The sequence below is a fragment of the Chrysemys picta genome, chromosome 6 (genome assembly GCF_011386835.1).
Source record: "Chrysemys picta bellii isolate R12L10 chromosome 6, ASM1138683v2, whole genome shotgun sequence".
Classification (NCBI taxonomy): Eukaryota; Metazoa; Chordata; order Testudines; family Emydidae; genus Chrysemys; species Chrysemys picta.
In genome coordinates, this window is record NC_088796.1 from 91,708,218 (window position 1) to 91,725,470 (window position 17,253).

At 40.6% G+C, this 17,253-nt stretch overlaps 1 protein-coding gene across 5 annotated transcripts in view; it reads left to right on the top strand.

The window, feature by feature from the left end:
- The window catches only part of GLIS3 (GLIS family zinc finger 3), a 289,724-nt gene that overhangs the window by 99,749 nt on the left and 172,722 nt on the right, over positions 1–17,253 (top strand). For all 5 annotated transcript variants that reach the window (XM_065549353.1, XM_065549352.1, XM_005296784.5 and 2 more), the window contains one exon: positions 2,502–3,627. In XM_065549353.1, coding sequence (XP_065405425.1) covers positions 2,502–3,627 — 1,126 coding nt within the window. The remainder of the gene's footprint in view (positions 1–2,501; positions 3,628–17,253) is intronic.

Consider the following 17,253-nt stretch of genomic DNA (forward strand, 5'->3'; position numbering starts at 1 on the left):
ATCACACCAGCCATTGTTTAGAGCTGTTCCTGCTCACGCTGAATTCAGTGATAAGAATCTTCTTGATTTAAATGGGATTAGGATTTAGCCTTAATCAAAACTGATAGCAAAACTGTGAACTATATATCTATATCTTTTTCACATACATTCAGTACCAGTACAACTAAAGATGGAATTTTGGCTTTATTTGTATTGAGTGTTGCCCCTACTTCTGACACCATTGTCCCATTATGACATTAGTGTTGTACCTCTTCCAAATAATAGCAGAATTCTGGGGCTTTGTAAGTTGATTTTCCAGAGGAGGAAAGATTAAAGATGTGGCGTCTGGGTATACTCTCACTGTCATTTCCTTTAATTACACGCATACCCCAGTTCTGAGATGAGATGGTCAAAAAACATGCAGGGCAATCTCAGCCCCACCCCAGTGCCTGGTTCCTAGGGCAGAACTCTTCCTCAGGAATTGACTCTAATCAGATACCAAGGCAGAGAACAATCTCTCCTGGTGCTTGCACAGCTCCCTCTCTCTTGAAACTGTATCTACACAAAGACTGAGCATAACTCAAACAGAACGGCAATGCAGCATGTCTTCCCAAGAGTCAAAACTTGCTTGCACCCTAAGAACAAGAACTTGGAAGACTATGTGTAATAGCGCCACCTGGTATTGCCTGCCATAGCAATATTTGGAATACACCTCTACCCCCATATAACGCAACCCGATATAACACCAATTCGGATATAACACGGTAAAGCAGTGCTCCGGGGGGGCAGGGCTGCGCACTCCGGTGGATCAAAACAAGTTCGATATAACGCGGTTTCACCTATAACGCGGTAAGATTTTTTGGATCTCGAGGACAGCATTATATTGAGGTAGAGGTGTAAATGCAAATATCAGATGAGGTTTATTTCTCTTTTTTGTTTTTGTTTTCTTACTGTAATTTTTGAACAATAAAAGTGCATAGTAAAATAATATTAACCAATTGTTTATGGCAGTATATGTGCATAACATCCAGGTAGGCATAGTTCTTTAGATTAAATTACAGAAAGAAATGCTTATCCCAGGGGCTAAGTGCTCTGACAATTTTTTCATTATTTAGTACTTTTCTTATGGTGTTCATCATAGCCTGTAAACTCCCCTCCCACCCTCAAGCTTTAATTAATTTAGCCTCTGCCTTGTGCGGTAGATAAGCTATTAACCTAATTTTCCAGAGAGGGAACTGAGACTCATAGAGACTAAGTAACTCGCACACAGTCACACAAGAAGTGAGTGGCAGAACTGGGAGTAGAAGCCAGATCTCCTGAGTACTGGTCCAGTGCCTTAATCAAAACTCTGTGCTTCTTAAAAACACAAAATGTGCAGTGAAAGTAACAAATCCAGCAATTTAACTTGAACCCACATGCTATAACTATCTTAACCAATGATATCTGCCTGTATGTCTAGGTACTTATAAGGCCCCCATCACCCCATCTCTCTTTGAGTACTTCACAAATATTAATGAATTTATCCTCCCAACACCCTCAAGCTAGGAAGTTCTACTATCTCCATGTTACAGCTGGGGAACCAAAGCCCAGAGAGGTTAACTGACTTGCTTAAGTCTGTGCTGGACCTAGGATTTGTAGCCCCACCCTGCCTCTCCTCCTCCTGCCTCTTTGTGGAAACCAGTGCCATTATTGGCTTAAGATGTTAGGGTGACACTTAAGAAATCCCAGGTGTAAGCAAATTTCCTGATATTTCTGGGAAGAATTTATATGACAAGATTGGGAAGGTGAGAATTTCTGAAACACTTGTTCTGACTTAGCTGTGGAAACATCATAAAAACAAAACTAAAACTCCTCAACTGTTGCTCTTCTTTATTTTAATTCATTTATTGTGATTTTGTACAGTTAGATATTATTTGCATTTTAAGCTTGAGTTATATCCTTAAAAAAGAGTGATATTTTACCAGCTTGCATCCATTACAGTCTATAATTTCCTTTGTGTTTAATACTTATTTGTCTGCTTATTCATCAGCTTCCTATTTTCTCCACCAACACCTGCCACCAAAAAGGATGGATAGGCAGGTCAACTCAACAGAAGTTAATATCTGTTTAATAAGAAGTGGAAGCATAATGTTTTGCACTCAGAGCCTGCTTGTGCTCCCACTGAAGTCAATGACAAAGTTCCTTTGACTTCAGTCATGCAGGATCCAGGGGCGTATAGAGTAACTTTCATCCAAGACTCTTAAAGTGCTTTACAGATTTTCAGTTGGCTTCTGAACTATCCAGCATATGCATGCACTGCCTGTGTGTGCCTGCAGGTGTAGTAACTGAGCAGGCAAACCCTTGAAAACATAAAATTAGAGGGCACTTTAAAAAAAATTGTCCCTGCTATGACACTATGTGAGACTATGTCAATTGAGAGAAAATAGAAGAACTAGTATATTAGTAATATATAAATTTATGAACCAAACTTTTAAGGTGACTTTCTAAAACCCCTGTCTTTCTTTTTCCTGCCTTTATTCCAGGTCCCTCATGTCACGTGAGTCTCTGGCCTCTACAACATTAAGTCTGTCAGAAAGTCAGTCAACACTGAGTGTGAAACATGAGTGGTCTCATGGCTACAGGATTCTTCCTTCCCTTCCTTCCAACCAAGGATCTCAAAATGGCAGTGAGCTAGGGGACATACTGAGTATGCCACCTGGAACATCCATGTCCAACAACAGTGTATCTAACTCATTACCCTCTTACTTGTTTGGTATGGAAAATAACCATTCCCCTTACCCAAGCCCTCGCCATTCTTCAACCAGATCTCATTCAGCCCGCTCCAAAAAAAGAGCCCTCTCTCTCTCTCCTTTGTCTGATGGCATTGGGATTGACTTCAATACAATCATCCGTACATCTCCAACCTCTCTGGTTGCCTACATCAATGGTTCGAGGACATCGCCAGCGAACATATCCCCGCAGCCTGAGGTCTATGGGCATTTCTTGGGAGTAAGAGGAAGCTGTATTCCCCAGCCTTGCTCTATTCCAAACACTCAGAAAGGTCTTCTTGTGGCTAACAGCAACATCACCCTCCCAGGTTACGGTGAAAATGGGACTGTGGAATACCAGCGGATGCAGCAGTTGGAACAAAGTAGCTTGCAGTCGGCAGTCATGAACAACATGGTGGTTCAACAAGGCATGCCTCTGATAGACAGCCAGCCAAGGGGCATGTTAAAAAGTGAACGTGTGGATGATTTTTCAAGCAGCACAATTGACATGCCTCCTCCTCCCCCTCTACCACCTCCTCCACCACAAGGTCCACCACCCCCTTACCATGCACATCAACACCGACATCAGCATGACCTCATAAACCATTCCCATCAACTTGCCTTGCCTTCCTCTGCCCAGGGCCCTTTGTTGGATGAGGATGGTGAATTAGATGATTTCAATGGTAAACACTGCTGTCGCTGGATAGATTGCAGTGCCCTGTATGACCAGCAAGAGGAACTTGTGCGGCACATAGAAAAGGTTCATATAGACCAGAGAAAGGGAGAGGACTTCACTTGTTTCTGGGCAGGATGCCCTCGACGATACAAGCCATTTAATGCCCGTTACAAACTGCTGATTCACATGAGAGTTCATTCAGGAGAGAAGCCAAACAAATGCACGGTAAGTCTAAAGTGACAGATCCTGTCGGGTAGAAGTACAGTTCACTGCTTATGAAAGTTTAGATAAGGTTTAATTCTGCACTAATTTCTGCTGGTAGACAGAATTTTAAAAAAATTAGAATGAATGAACGACTGCCCATATTTCCACCTACATAGTTAGGGAGAGGTGTTCTCTAATATCAACTCTTTACATTTGACCAGAAATAACTTTTTCTGCCTATCTGAATGATTTCTGAATCCAACCTGAGAAAGACACGTGAGACTTTCATAAAGCAAGGAGTAGATACCATGAGAGTATGAACTTGCCTGCATGATAAGTACTGTGGAATATTTATTACTGGTTATAATTAAATTGTCTTGCCTCAGGTTAACACTTTTTTCCTGAGCAGTTAGCCAATATTCAAGATCTTGGTAGTTGTTTCTGTTAGGAGGAGAAATAGATGATAGAATCAGGTATTTCTTTGACACAATCCTGTGTGTTTATAAAACATGTACAAAAGTCCTGTTCCCCTGACCACAGTAGGACTCAAAGAACAGGAGACAGCTTTTTTTCCTGACAGTTCTACATATCTTTCAGCCAGCACTCTACTCAAAAAGCTTTCTCTCAAGGGTTTTCTGCAGGGCCACACTACCAGGGCATTTCTGGCTGTGTCTGGGGCTACCTTGGTGCGGCTCTGTGTGCTCCTTCTCCCTCTTAGAGAGACACAGTTGCAAGCAAATCAATCCCCCATCCTTGCATTTACATTCAACCCACAGTGAAACCCTTCTGACATCATAGCTCAGATTCCTGAGCAGCCTTATATGTGTCCTGTGTTTTGGGTGGTGGCTTCTAATCTTTCAGCTATCTTGAAACAAAAGGACATTTAATTTTCCCCCTCATCTAGCCTGAATGGAAGGCAACTGTTATGCCTACTAGCATCAGTGAGGTGTCTCCCAAACACCAGTGTAACACCTCACAACAAATGAACATATATTTTCTCGGAATAACTACTGATGGGTACTCAACTAGGAGGAACTTTCTGGGTTTTCTCTATATCAAGTGGAACATAAATCAATCCAAGGAAGCTATTGTCAGTCTGCTTCCAAGTAATTGTTTGTGGGTATAATACATGGAGAGGAATTCTTCACTTAACATTGTACCAGTAAAAACCTTACAGGGTGTAATAAAAACATTGGTAAGACTAGTTAACGCTTTTTTGTCATTGTAAGGTGCCTGAACTTTTCATTGTGACTAAAAGATGCAATATTTATGTCACACCTATTAGAAACACTAAAAATGAATTAATGTTTTATGAGCACAATGTAACCCAAAGGACAACAGGAAGGATTTGCTGCACTGCAAAAAAAAAATAATTTCAAACTTAAAATGAATAGCATTTCTTTTACCTTAGGCTGGGTAGAAATGATTGTATATAGCAAATATTCCTGAACCTGATGAACTCTGTGTATGTAGCATATTCTTCCATGTCACTGGAAGCATGAAATATAATGTGGCAACACAAAGCACGGTTATCATGTAGGGAAGAGACTAGGCAAAATGGAGACCTTTTTTTTTTTTTTTAGTTGGTGCTTTCCGGCTTTACAGGATTTCTGCCCTATGCATTAATGTATAATTGCAGGTGTTCTGAATTATGCCTGATTAATTTTAGAGGCAAACATACCATGTCTCAACTTATTTTCAGTTAATAAGAAGGTGCTATTCTCCTGTGCTCAATCAAATGATCTTTGCAACTGCATCCTGAATGTATATGAGTGGGGCAAGATTGCATTTTTCAAGGCTAGAGAAAAGGATGTTGCAGTAATCGAGAGCTGAGATGATGAGAGCTTATATGAAAGCTTTCGCTGTGTGGATGGATAAATAAGGTCATAGCTGACAGATACTATGTGGAAAGAATCTGCAAGGATTAGATATAGCCTGGATATGAAGACCTAGAGAGACATCTGAGTCAAAGTTAACAGGCAGGTTACAGGCCTGAGTGAAAGGCAGGATAGCGGAGTTGTCCAGAGTGAAGTGACCAAGAATGGAGGTGGTGTGGAGGGGTTGGGGGAAAGAAAGGAGGAAGAGTAAGAGCTCTCTTTTAGTAATGTTGCTCTTGAGCTGATGGCTAGACATCCACAAGGAATGTCAGAGACAGGCCAAGTTTTTAACTTGGACAGAAGGTGAGAAGTCTGGAATAGAGAGGTAGATCTCTGAGTCATCAGCATATTTATGTTTGTGGAGGAGATTTCCCTCTCCGGTGACTGAGATCATGGGCATGGGATTCAGTGAAGTTGGAAATATAGAGCTGTTTAACTAGCAAGATGGCAGAACTGAAAGAGTGGGAGAATGAATTTGTAGCGGAGGAAGTCAACCTGGTCATGGGATTTCTTCCAGAGGTGCTCAGCAGCATGAGAGCAGGAACAGAAGAAGTGAGTGTTAAGGGTGAGCCAGGGCTGGGAGTAGGCAGAGCAGACCCCAAAGAGTCAAGGGTGGAGAAGAGTGAGGATTGGAGAGAATCAACAACCATAACAATGGAAGAAAGGGAAGAGAAGGCAGGGAGGAGAGGACTGAGAGCAGATTAAAAGTCTTCAACACTGATGAACTGGACATCACAGAAAGGTTGAGGTGTGGGGGCAGAGCACTGATGGGTGATGCTGAAAGAGACCAGGTCATGGTCAGAGAAGGGGAAGTCAGCAACGGAGAGATCAGAGAGAGAGAGCCATGTGTGGTGAAGACCAAGTCAAGTGAATGGCCCTTTTGATGACCTGGGATGCAGGTTGAATTAAGAGGTGAAGGCAAGGAGACATGCAGCTATGGGTTGGTCAAGTCATCAACATGGAAGCTGAAGTCACTGAAGTGTGGGAGATTGTGAGAAGAGGAAGAAGCGAGGAAGAGAGAGAGCCAGGGAGCGACAATCAAAGTGGGGGGGGGAGTTGGTGGGTGTAGATGACAGCAACATGGAGAGGGAGAGAAGAGTCAATTGGAGTCTTGCTCAAAAGAGAATAAAGAATGGGAAGAGGGAGGAAGGGGGGTTGGAAGCACCAAGAATAGGAGAAGAGAAGCCTGACACCACCACAGTGGTCTGAGCCAGAGCAGGGAATGTGAGAAAAGGAGAGAGCTCCGTAAGAGAGGGCAGCTGCAGATGGCATGTCAGACTAAGGGATCCAGCACTTTGTCAGTGCCAGGAGCTGGAGGGAGTGAGATATGAAGAGGCTGTGGATGAGTCAGATCCTTTCAGAGGAGGAGTGGGCATTCCAGAGACAGTAAGAGAAGGAAATGAAATAACCCTCGGGCAATAAGCTAACCATGTCATACTGCATTAACATTTTAGTGAAATGATGGTTCTTAGCACCAGGCAATTGTCTGTAATGGAGAAAAATCCTCTTTTTATTCATGTGTCAGAAAAGGCCATGGTCAGTACATTCATCATCCCATATTCTGTGCACCTGTCTATCTGTTGGAGTCCATTGTCAATGTAATATATGGTGCATTTGACTATTTTACTGAATCTCCTAGTACTGTAATGACATTGCTTTTCAATGTACCATCAACACAATATAGGGTCAAAGATGCTTCTAAGCTATATTACGCCAATGCCAACAGAACTAATGCCGACTAATTAATTGTTAAGGTTAAGATGAACTAGAGAATTCAGTTTTCCTTCCTACAAATAACCTTTCATAATTCTATGCTAAGTTATACATCTGAAAAAAAAATCAAGGAACTGCTAAACCTGCAATATTGTATCTTCCAATGATTATAAACATCTAAGTGCACAAGGTTACATAGGTAAGGTTAGTGCCAAGAAAAAATTTCTCCATTAAATTAAATAGATTTATACCAGGGATGAGCTTGTTTCTTTATGTTGATGAAATAGAGGTTTGGAGTAGCTTGTAACATATCACAAGACGAGATGACAGAGCCACTGATAGCATCTGGTCATGACTAAGCAATCTGCTATGATTCAGAAAGATATAGTAAAAGTAGTGTATGCTGTGAGTCAACCAGCTGACAGTAGATATGATGAGTGGCTAATGATTGTGTTTGTTAGATTCAAACTTAGTGACATGCACTGAGGATTTCATTCCCAGTAATCCAGAATATAATTGTACTATCATACCAAGAGCTAATAGCCATGAAACAGTGAAAGCAACAGTTACAGAGGTCTACATAAGAACACAAGAACAGCCATGTTGGGTCAGACCAAATGTCCATCTAGCCCAGTATTCTGTCTTCCAACAGTGGCTAATGCCAGGTGTCCCAGAGGGAATGAACAGAACAGGCAATCACCAAGTGAACCATCCCCTGTCGCCCATTCCCAGCTTCTGGCAAACAGAGGCTAGGGACACCATCCCTGCTCATCCTGGCTAATAGCCATTGATGGACCTATCCTCCATGAATTTATCTAGTTATTTTTTGAAACCTGTGTGACTATAAGGAAGTGATCATACAATGAAACTAGGGTGTAGTGGAAGAAACTTGCAGACTGGTCCTGACTAGACTTACTGCAAGTACAGTGAGTTGTTCTGCACCTGTTTAAGCTACCCTGTAAGTTAGGCTTCCTGTATAGATTTGGCTGGATCTACTGATAGAACTGCACATTCAGATTAGGCACTAGAGTTGGCTGTCCCTTTCCGGTACATTTTTTCTGTGCTAATAAATATCCTAGTACATTTTTTTTTAAGTTGGAGAATGCTTCATGCATGGGAGGGATTTTTCCCACTGTTGACTGTGTTTGGAGAAGGAATTCCATTCAGTGTTTAACACTTACTCCATTCTCTCATGAGATTCTGTCCTAACATGTAAATCTGTGATGGATTCTTTAGGGGCTCCTGTTGCTATTTTCCAATTACCTGGTTAAGAAACCAAAAGAATCTTTCCAGGACATTACAATTGGGACATTAGATTGCCTTTAGCTAAACTTATATCTAAATGTAAATGTTTCACATTCAAATTTGGCCAGTGTACGCCTTTATTCGCTTTTATTTAGGAGAAAATAATTTTTCTAAATAAAAAAAATTCTGGTTTGATTGGTAAAGAGAGACAGAGAAACTTGAATCAAAAATTGATATTGACATGCCAATGACTATTATATCTGTGGTTGCCATTAAAAATCCCAGCAATGTTTGCCAGCAGTTGCCACATAGCAGTATTTGAGGTTTCCAGTTTCCTCCGATATTAGAAAAGGCAAGTTCTGTGGTAACTGTGTGAAAACTGTACAATAGCACTTGGCAAATGCTGACTTTTTAATGACTTTTACTGTACATGTGAGTTTATTTCGTACCCTGTGTTTTTCCTAGAGTGTATGCTTTTTGTACTTAAATGTTCAGCGGCTATGCATGGTAGTTAATTAATTTATTGCCAGTGTTATGCAAATAATAAGCTTAAATATTTTACTTTAATGTAATAATAGAAGTATGCAGTTAGAAATTTCAGGCTCTCTCTTCACATTTTGATACAGGTACAATAGAGGTGTTCTCCCTTTGAAACAAAATACAACCTTTCTGCTTCTAATAACACCTGAACCACCCTCAAGCACACTACTGCTCTGAAAATGAATCTTTCCTGTGCCATCAGACATTGCTAAGGGCACGAACCAGGCTCTGCCATCCGTATCTGTCCTGGATCGCTCTTTGTCCTCTGTGTTGTTAAATCCAACAAGTGTTCCCTCTCTGAGTAGGTTTTGACTGAGGGATTCTTTCAATCAGTCTCTTTTTCATGTTTCTCCAGATGCCCAATGGCAAGCCTGCCATGTCAGATGCTCTGGCTTCATTCTTAACACTTGTCCCAGACACTTTATGTTCTTCTCTGGAAAAATGTTTGGTGATAAAGAGGTCATTGAACTCTGTGATAAATCTTGGCATTTGTTATAAATTCATTCTATTTTTATACCTAATATTTTCCTGAGGCATTTGCTTTAGAATGCATTTAGATATCTGTGCTTTTTGGTGGATTTCCAGTTTTCACATCCATATAGTAAGGCGGAGATGACATTTGAGTTGAAGATTTATAGTTCGGTCTTTAAATTGTAGATTTTTCAATGACCAAACCTTGTTTAAGCTGGTAAATACAGCTGCCACCTTGACAAATCATGACATTAGTTCCTTCTGGATAGTCCCATGGGCTGCTACTGCTGTTGTTAATATTTTTGAAGTGTAGGATAATTACAAAAATATTGAATTTTCCTTTTTATCTAATATGCTTGATGTGATTTAAATAAATAAAATTAACAGTAATTTCCCCCTGTCAGGTCTGAAACAACATCAACTAAACATCTGTTACATATCAGAAATATCTTGGCTTCCAGAATGTATCACATGACACATCAGTCTAGCAAACACATAAAACAGTTGATATGTTTACAAAGAGAGACTAAGATCCTAAACCACTTGAGTGATTACTAACTGAAACACAAGGAAACCTCTTCTATGGTGCATTTATGTATTGTTTGAATAATAGCTGCTCAGAAAATTTCCATAAAAATGAAACTTTGATGAAAATCAGAAACAATTTTTTGCAAAATCTTTATGCAAATTCTTCCATTTTCTAATGAGATCCAATAATGTACCTACATATATAAAATATACATTATGTACAGCATATACCATGCATTCAGTGTGTAGACTACGATATCTATATTATAGGGGAAGCTTAGTAGCAGATCCTATATTGAGGTCATCTAACACTTTCCATTATAAAAGATTACTGCAACCTTTTTTGAGATGTTCTAAGACCTCCACTGGACTTTTAAATTTGGCAGGGAGAAAACCCTCAGGCCAGAGATGTTCCTTTTCTTTCTCCCATGAAACTCTGTTCAAGTTTGGCAGAAATGTAAACTGTTAAAAACTGCTTTTCCTTTCTCATCCTTGCATTCCTGAGGAAAGTTTTGTCAATGTGCCAAAATAACAACTGAACACAGACGTTCTTAAGAGTTGGACTCATGCTGCTAGCAAAGCCACAGGAGCTACAGCAACAGCAGACACTGCACTGGAAATGCCTAGGAGCCCACTCCCCAAAGTACGTGCCGTCTCTGGGGGTACTACATCCTGCAGGAGCTTACCCTACCTTCCCAGGAAAAGAGAGTCAGTCCAGGCTCCCTGTGACCTGTCCATGAACCTAGCACATGTAGCCAGTGGCTCACCCCCAATTCTGTGATAGCATCCTTCTGCTGCTAATGTAGTGAGTTCTGTAGTTCAAGTGGTTGACATCTGTGCTGCACTGCTGACATTTCAGCATTCAAACCTCATTGAAGATGCATGATGAGGGATTTGTTACAATCGTACATAGTAGTTTGTTTTTACCTTTTTAAAATTAGGAAATTATATATTAAAAATGTTTAAAGAATGTTATTTAGGTTGCACAGTCAACCATTTGAAAGTTCAAAAATGCCATGTTTATGGTTGCCCAGGCAACATTAATCCTGCCCCTTGTGCATATGCTCTGATACAATTTTCAATTATATGATCACGTACTGTTTTTTCCACAGGACCTCTGCCTCATTCACCACACAGGATGGACATGCAAGGGACAACCGTTAAGGTTGCCCAGGCCACTGTAAAACTGGCATTTTCTAACTTCCAGGAGCTTGACATTGCAATCTAAATAATGTTCTTTTAGCACAGCTTTGTTTGTGAAATAGATAATGTAGTCACAGAGCAGAACAATTAGTGAGATACTACAACTACTCCCAACTACTGTGTTAGATGTTTTGGTGGGATTTTCAAGGGAACCTCAGGGAGTTAGTTGCCCAAATCCTTGTCAATAGGCTCTCTAAAGTAATCTAAAAATCCCAGACTAGAGTATATACATATAGTTATCCATGCTATATATAAAAATACAGAAAGAAGTCCCAGATGCGGCACTGTCATCTTCAGGAAGGTTATTTGTGAAACCCAGTTTCACATCACAGAACACACTTTAGGAATCTTCCATTTGATGGTATTTTAAATTTCATTTGATCCGGTTTACCTGAAAAGCTGTTCTCTGTTTTACAGACTTTTAATCTGTAGAAAATTAATTTCAGATTTTTGTAAATGTGTCCAAATAGGCTTCTTTTCTGCTTCATTGTAATTCAGAACATGAATGTAAAGTAACCAATAATGTAAATGGAATATCCAAATAGTACCAACACTTTTTCTGTGATCAGTACTAGATTTTTAAATAATTACTTCACTATAGAAAGTGGGTGGGTAGCAGTACACTAATTTATATGTTGGTTTTTTCATTCCCTTGTGCTGTGTTTTAGAGGAATGTTTTCCAGATTTTCAGATGCTTCAATAAAGCTTTTGTCAAACAAAAGTAGAAATGAGCTTGAAACAAACCTTCAAATCCTGAATTATGGATCTGGTTCTAGAGTTGGTTCCAAGTTCTGTCTCTCTCTAATGGGCCAAACAAAAACCCCTTATCTGATTGCTCCTGAACCTAAGGTTTGGAATCCGGATCCAAACTCAAAGCTTCCCAGATTTCAGAGGACTTAGGTTTGGAGTTTGGATTTGGGTCATTTAGAGTTAGGGTTGAGCTACAAATTTGAATCTGAATTTTGGTTTATATTTGAGGTTTCAATTCAGAGATTTGTCTGAATAAGCATCAAAACATTTGGATCCAAACCACCTGAATATACAAAATTGGGCTGGAAATTTAATGAAATTAGATGTATCCATTAGTTTATGATGAAAACAGATAATGGGCCCAATCCTTCAAACACTTCAACTTGTGAGTAGGTCTTACTTAAGCAAGTAGCTCCATTGACTTCTGTGGACTGCTTGAGAGAATTAAGGATTAGTCATGTGAGTAAGAATTTGTGGAATGAGGTTTCTATTTCCTTGTAACTTCCAGTCTCTATCTGGGTTGTCAGCTTTACCTTGCCCTTAGAGAGCAATACTTGCTAATGGCTGAAGTTGTATCAGGAGTGGCATGAATAAATGATGAAAAATAACCCCCACACAGGCTTTTTTAGCTTTCCATTTATTGGTAGACATGTCTAATTAGACATGTCTAATACATTTCTAGAAAGATAAATGGTAAAAGCCATTTGGATAAATTGAAGCCCCAATTATGATACTTGTATCTCCCAGACTCCGTTTGTTACACCAGAAACAGACAGAAGCCCCCCCCCCACAAAATATATAGCATTTTTAAAAAAGGAAGACATAAAAAATTACTAGTTAATAATACTGTGAAATACGTCTCTTACTTCAAAAAGGAAATACAGTTTTAGATAAAACAAAAATTGTCAGCCTCTGCTCAGAGTACTGACAACTCATTTGCTAGGGATTAAGCTTTTAATTAAGAATTAATGCTCTAGCCCATTGCAAAGAACGTTCTAGACATGTGACACTTTTGATTTATCTCAAGTGTTCACAGTGAAATTCAGTGGTATGCACAGTGAAGGACAAATATGAAGGTTTACTTGTGAATGTGGGTCTTAAAAACTAATGCTGAAGATCAAATCTTATGGAATAGCTATCTGATTGTTTGTATGGAATAGTTAAGAAGTGGACAGTTGCCATAGTCTTTGTGTATGTGCACATGAATAACTTTCCATTAGTTAAATATGTTGCAAACCAAAGGCAAATTAACTGCTCGTAAGGGTTTTGATCACTGCTCCTTATTTAAAGTTCAGGTAACCTTAATTTTTTTTCAGCATTCCAGTTTACGTTAGACTGTTTCTGTTAATAGTGAAATGAATGTGTATAACATAGCGTTTAAAGAAATTCAAGTGAGGGGATTGATCCTGAGATTCCTACAAGAATACACTATATGTACATGGACAGTCCCATTGATTTCAATGGGTTCCTCAGAGGCATGATCCTGCAATCAGTTGCGCACTTGTTTAGTTCAGTTGATTTAAATGAGACTACTCAAGCACATAAAATTAAGCACATGCATAAGGCTTTGCATATCGAGGCCCCTGTGGGTAATTCCATGGATGGACTAAAAAATCTAGGGGTTAAGAACCCATAACACCCAGGAAATTCAGAATGAAGGGCAGAATGGGTCTCTTTGATCATGTTGCAGCCTACATTTTTCAGCTTGTATGGTATGTAATATATCACCCACTCTTCTATCAAAGAGGACTGTTCCATCCTTAATTTCTTTATTGTGATGCTCCATTTTAGTAGCATGTCAGGGCTACTCTGTGATTGAAGGATTGCAGCATTCCCAATGCACAGCTTCTGATTTACTGTTACCTCTTCTGGTCCTTTCTCCACCCCACCTGTCTGACAGGGTTTGATGCGGCAGGTAAACAAACTGGCCCAGCCCGCCATGGTGCTTACCCTGGCGAGCTGCGTGCCAGAGGTTGCCAACCCCTGCTATATTGCATGTTGCAATAGCACAGAGGTGAATGTGTGATATTTGAAATGCAGGGGGATAAGATCTTTAGGGGATATCTTTCCCCAGGATATAATTTCTTAAATACTTTATGCTTGAGACAGTCTGAATTGGGAATGAAAGGAAATGGGAGCATTCTGGAGGAGGACTGTCTATTCCTCCCGAACAAGGTATCTTTTAAAAATATCAGTATATTTGTTAATTAAACGGCAAGTCTAAAGTATTCCGAGCAGTGAATTCTCTAACAATGAAATCTGTCGTCTGTTTGTTTGTTTGCTTATCTTTGTCAGAACAAATTCTCTTTAACTGGAGCTTCTCTAGAACCTGAGTTGCAGTTTGCACATTCTGAAGCATTGAAATAATTTGAGGTTTTCATTCTATTTCACTATACTTGGTCTCATTATTTGGGGTGGGCATTAGGCATAAGCTAAAAGCCTGTCTGCATTACAAGCACAACCATGTCAGTGAAGCAGGTTACAGTACTGATGCCACACAGTTACCACACTTTTCCATTTTATAGTATAAATGGGAACTTAAGCATGTTTCCAAAGGATTTGGACTGTGCAAGGCTTTAGCATGGTTCAGGGACATGGTTTAAATATCTATCCTACAAAATGGAACCAGCTTGTAATGGGATCCCCTGACATGGTTGCACCATAGTGTAGATGGATCCTAAGCAGGCCACTACAACAGGGTGCTATAATAGCACTCAGGCTAGGTCTATACTACCTGCCTGAATCGGCGGGTAGAAATCGACCTCTCGGGGATCGATTTATCGCGTCCCGTTGGGACGCAACAATTGATCCCCGAATCGGCGCTCTTACTCCACCAGCGGAGGTGGTAGTAAGCGCCGCCAACAGAAAGCCGCAGAAGTCGATTTTGCTGCCGTCCTCACAACGGGGTAAGTCGGCTGCGATACGTCGAATTCAGCTACGCTATTCACGTAGCTGAATTTGCGTATCTTAAATCGACTCCCCCCTGTAGTGTAGATGTACCCTAAGACTGCTGCTGATTTCTCATTGTCATTCTTCTATTGAATTGCTGTCAACATGTCCACTGTATTTCTGAGTAAGCAGGGACAGTGCTAACATTTAGGCAAACTAGGCGGTTGCCTAGGGCACCCAGATTTGGGGGCGCTGAAAAGCAGTGCCCCCAATTTTTTTTTACAGCGTTCCTACGCCCCCTCCCCGAGTGCGCGGTCGCCACTCCACTTCTCCCGCCTCCCAGGCTTGCAGCACCAATCAGCTGTTTGGCGCCACAAGCCTGGGAGGGGAGGAGAATTAGAGAGGGGGCAGCGTGCTCAGGGAGGAGGCAGAGCAGAGGTGAGCTGGGGCAGGGAGCTGCTGCATGGCTCCTCGGGGGGGCGGGGGAGTTGCTGCCGGGGGGGGGCACCTCAGGGTGGGGGGGGGGGCTGGGAGCTGCTGCAGGGCTGTGGGGGGGCGCAAGGTGGAAGTTTCGTCTAGGGTGCGAAACTTCCTTGCACCAGCCCTGTGAGTAAGACTGAGTGGAAACAGGGTGCCCTTTTGGTGGAGGCAGTGATGGGGATACATATTAGGGCCTGGGTGCATTGCTAAGATTAATAGGAGGTGGCTAGTAGGGAGCTATGGTGATAGGGGGTGCTAAAACCACCTTCCCCTAGGGACAACCAACATACCTAGAGCCAACTTTGTTAACTACATCTGAGTTCACTGTAAGTGGGTTCAACTGCATTGCAATAATTCTTTGAACTGTTTATTACCTGTTTAGAATACTCATTTTCCAGTGTCTTTTTAATATTGGTTTGGTACTTTGCTCACCATTTTCATTGCTGCCACCGTCATTTATGAGGATGGACAGCAATTTCATCCCACAAGTGCTCAGCTCTTGAGGATTAACACATCATGACAAAGTTCAAGATCACAAGTGAATGGTTTAAGAGAGATGTCACTGTGCTAAGCAATTCTTTTTCTATGTTCTGTTTTGCTGCCTGTGGTACTGAAATGTAATATTTCCCGTCTGTTCACAAAGTAGCTTTCTTGGTACAAAGAGTTGTTATGAATGCTTTCCCCCTCCTTTCCCTCATGGAATGCTTTCTTTTGGTCATGAACTAGCATATGCTTAAGACAAAAATGATAATAGGCCTCCCTAGGTACTTTTGGTACATTTCAATAAATACATTCCCACAAAATGAAATTGCTTTGGCTCTTTACTATGTTCTTTAGTGGTTTACACTTTCAAAATTACCTCAAGGAGATCAGATGTAAACATCATGCAATGCCACGATTCCTGTACAAGGTCGATCAAAGAGCAAAGCTGATGGAGATATTTCCCTAGTAGCATTCAGATCTGTGTTTTAAGAAAGTGCAGCTATGCAAAAAACCTTATCTGGGCCAACAATTAAATATCATTGATTCTAATTAGGATTTGTCACATAATAGAAAGACAAAGTTTCTTTTGTTTGGCGAAAAGCCTACTTTGCCTACTTACTAAAATGCAAGGATTTCTTTGCAGTGGCTTTAGATAATCAGTATGACAAAGTTTCAGTCCTGTGATCTTTCAGCTCTCCTCAAGTGATTCAGCCTCACTTGTCGAAACTTGTTTAAGGTGTTTATGTGATGGCAATCCAGCACAGAAGTTGTTACATGGTGTGACAATGAGGTCTGCACTTTATGTTTATAGAAACCTGCGACTCCATCATCAATGGAACTAAGGAACATTTATGCACTTAATAGATTGTTGGGTTTATTAACTTTATCTGTAGTACTCCTGTTAGTAAGCATGCCCGTGGTGAAAGACAGGCTTGTTCCTCTCTGACCATCTGGCAAGGACTGGCTGTCTGGGTCAATGAGATCTGAATCTATGGTGTGAATTAAGAATTTGAGCTGCTAGTTGTGATACTGATTTTGTTTTGGGCCAGTGAAATGGGCCCATTATGGCAGAACACGTCAAGGAAAGATGCATATGGGTTGAGTGGATATTCCAGAATTCATTATAGTGAGTAGTTCTGCAGAGGTAATACATCAAAATATATCAGTGAGTCACCAATACTTTCCCAGACTTTTAAATTCAGAAAAATGAATTTCTGCGACGCATGGCTCAAAAGCATAGAATATTAATGAAACAACAGGCAACTTAATTCAAAATTAAAAGCAAACATCAACCATCTGCAGTTTCATTGATTTATTTTAATTGTGGGAATTTGCTAAAAAGTGTATCATGTATGAGTTGACATTTCTTTTGAATGTAGAGGTTTGCTAATTCCGATCTGTATTGGTAAGAGTTGGCAAAAGGTCACTGAGTGAAATTCTAATCTCAGCTAATGAGACTGCATGCAGG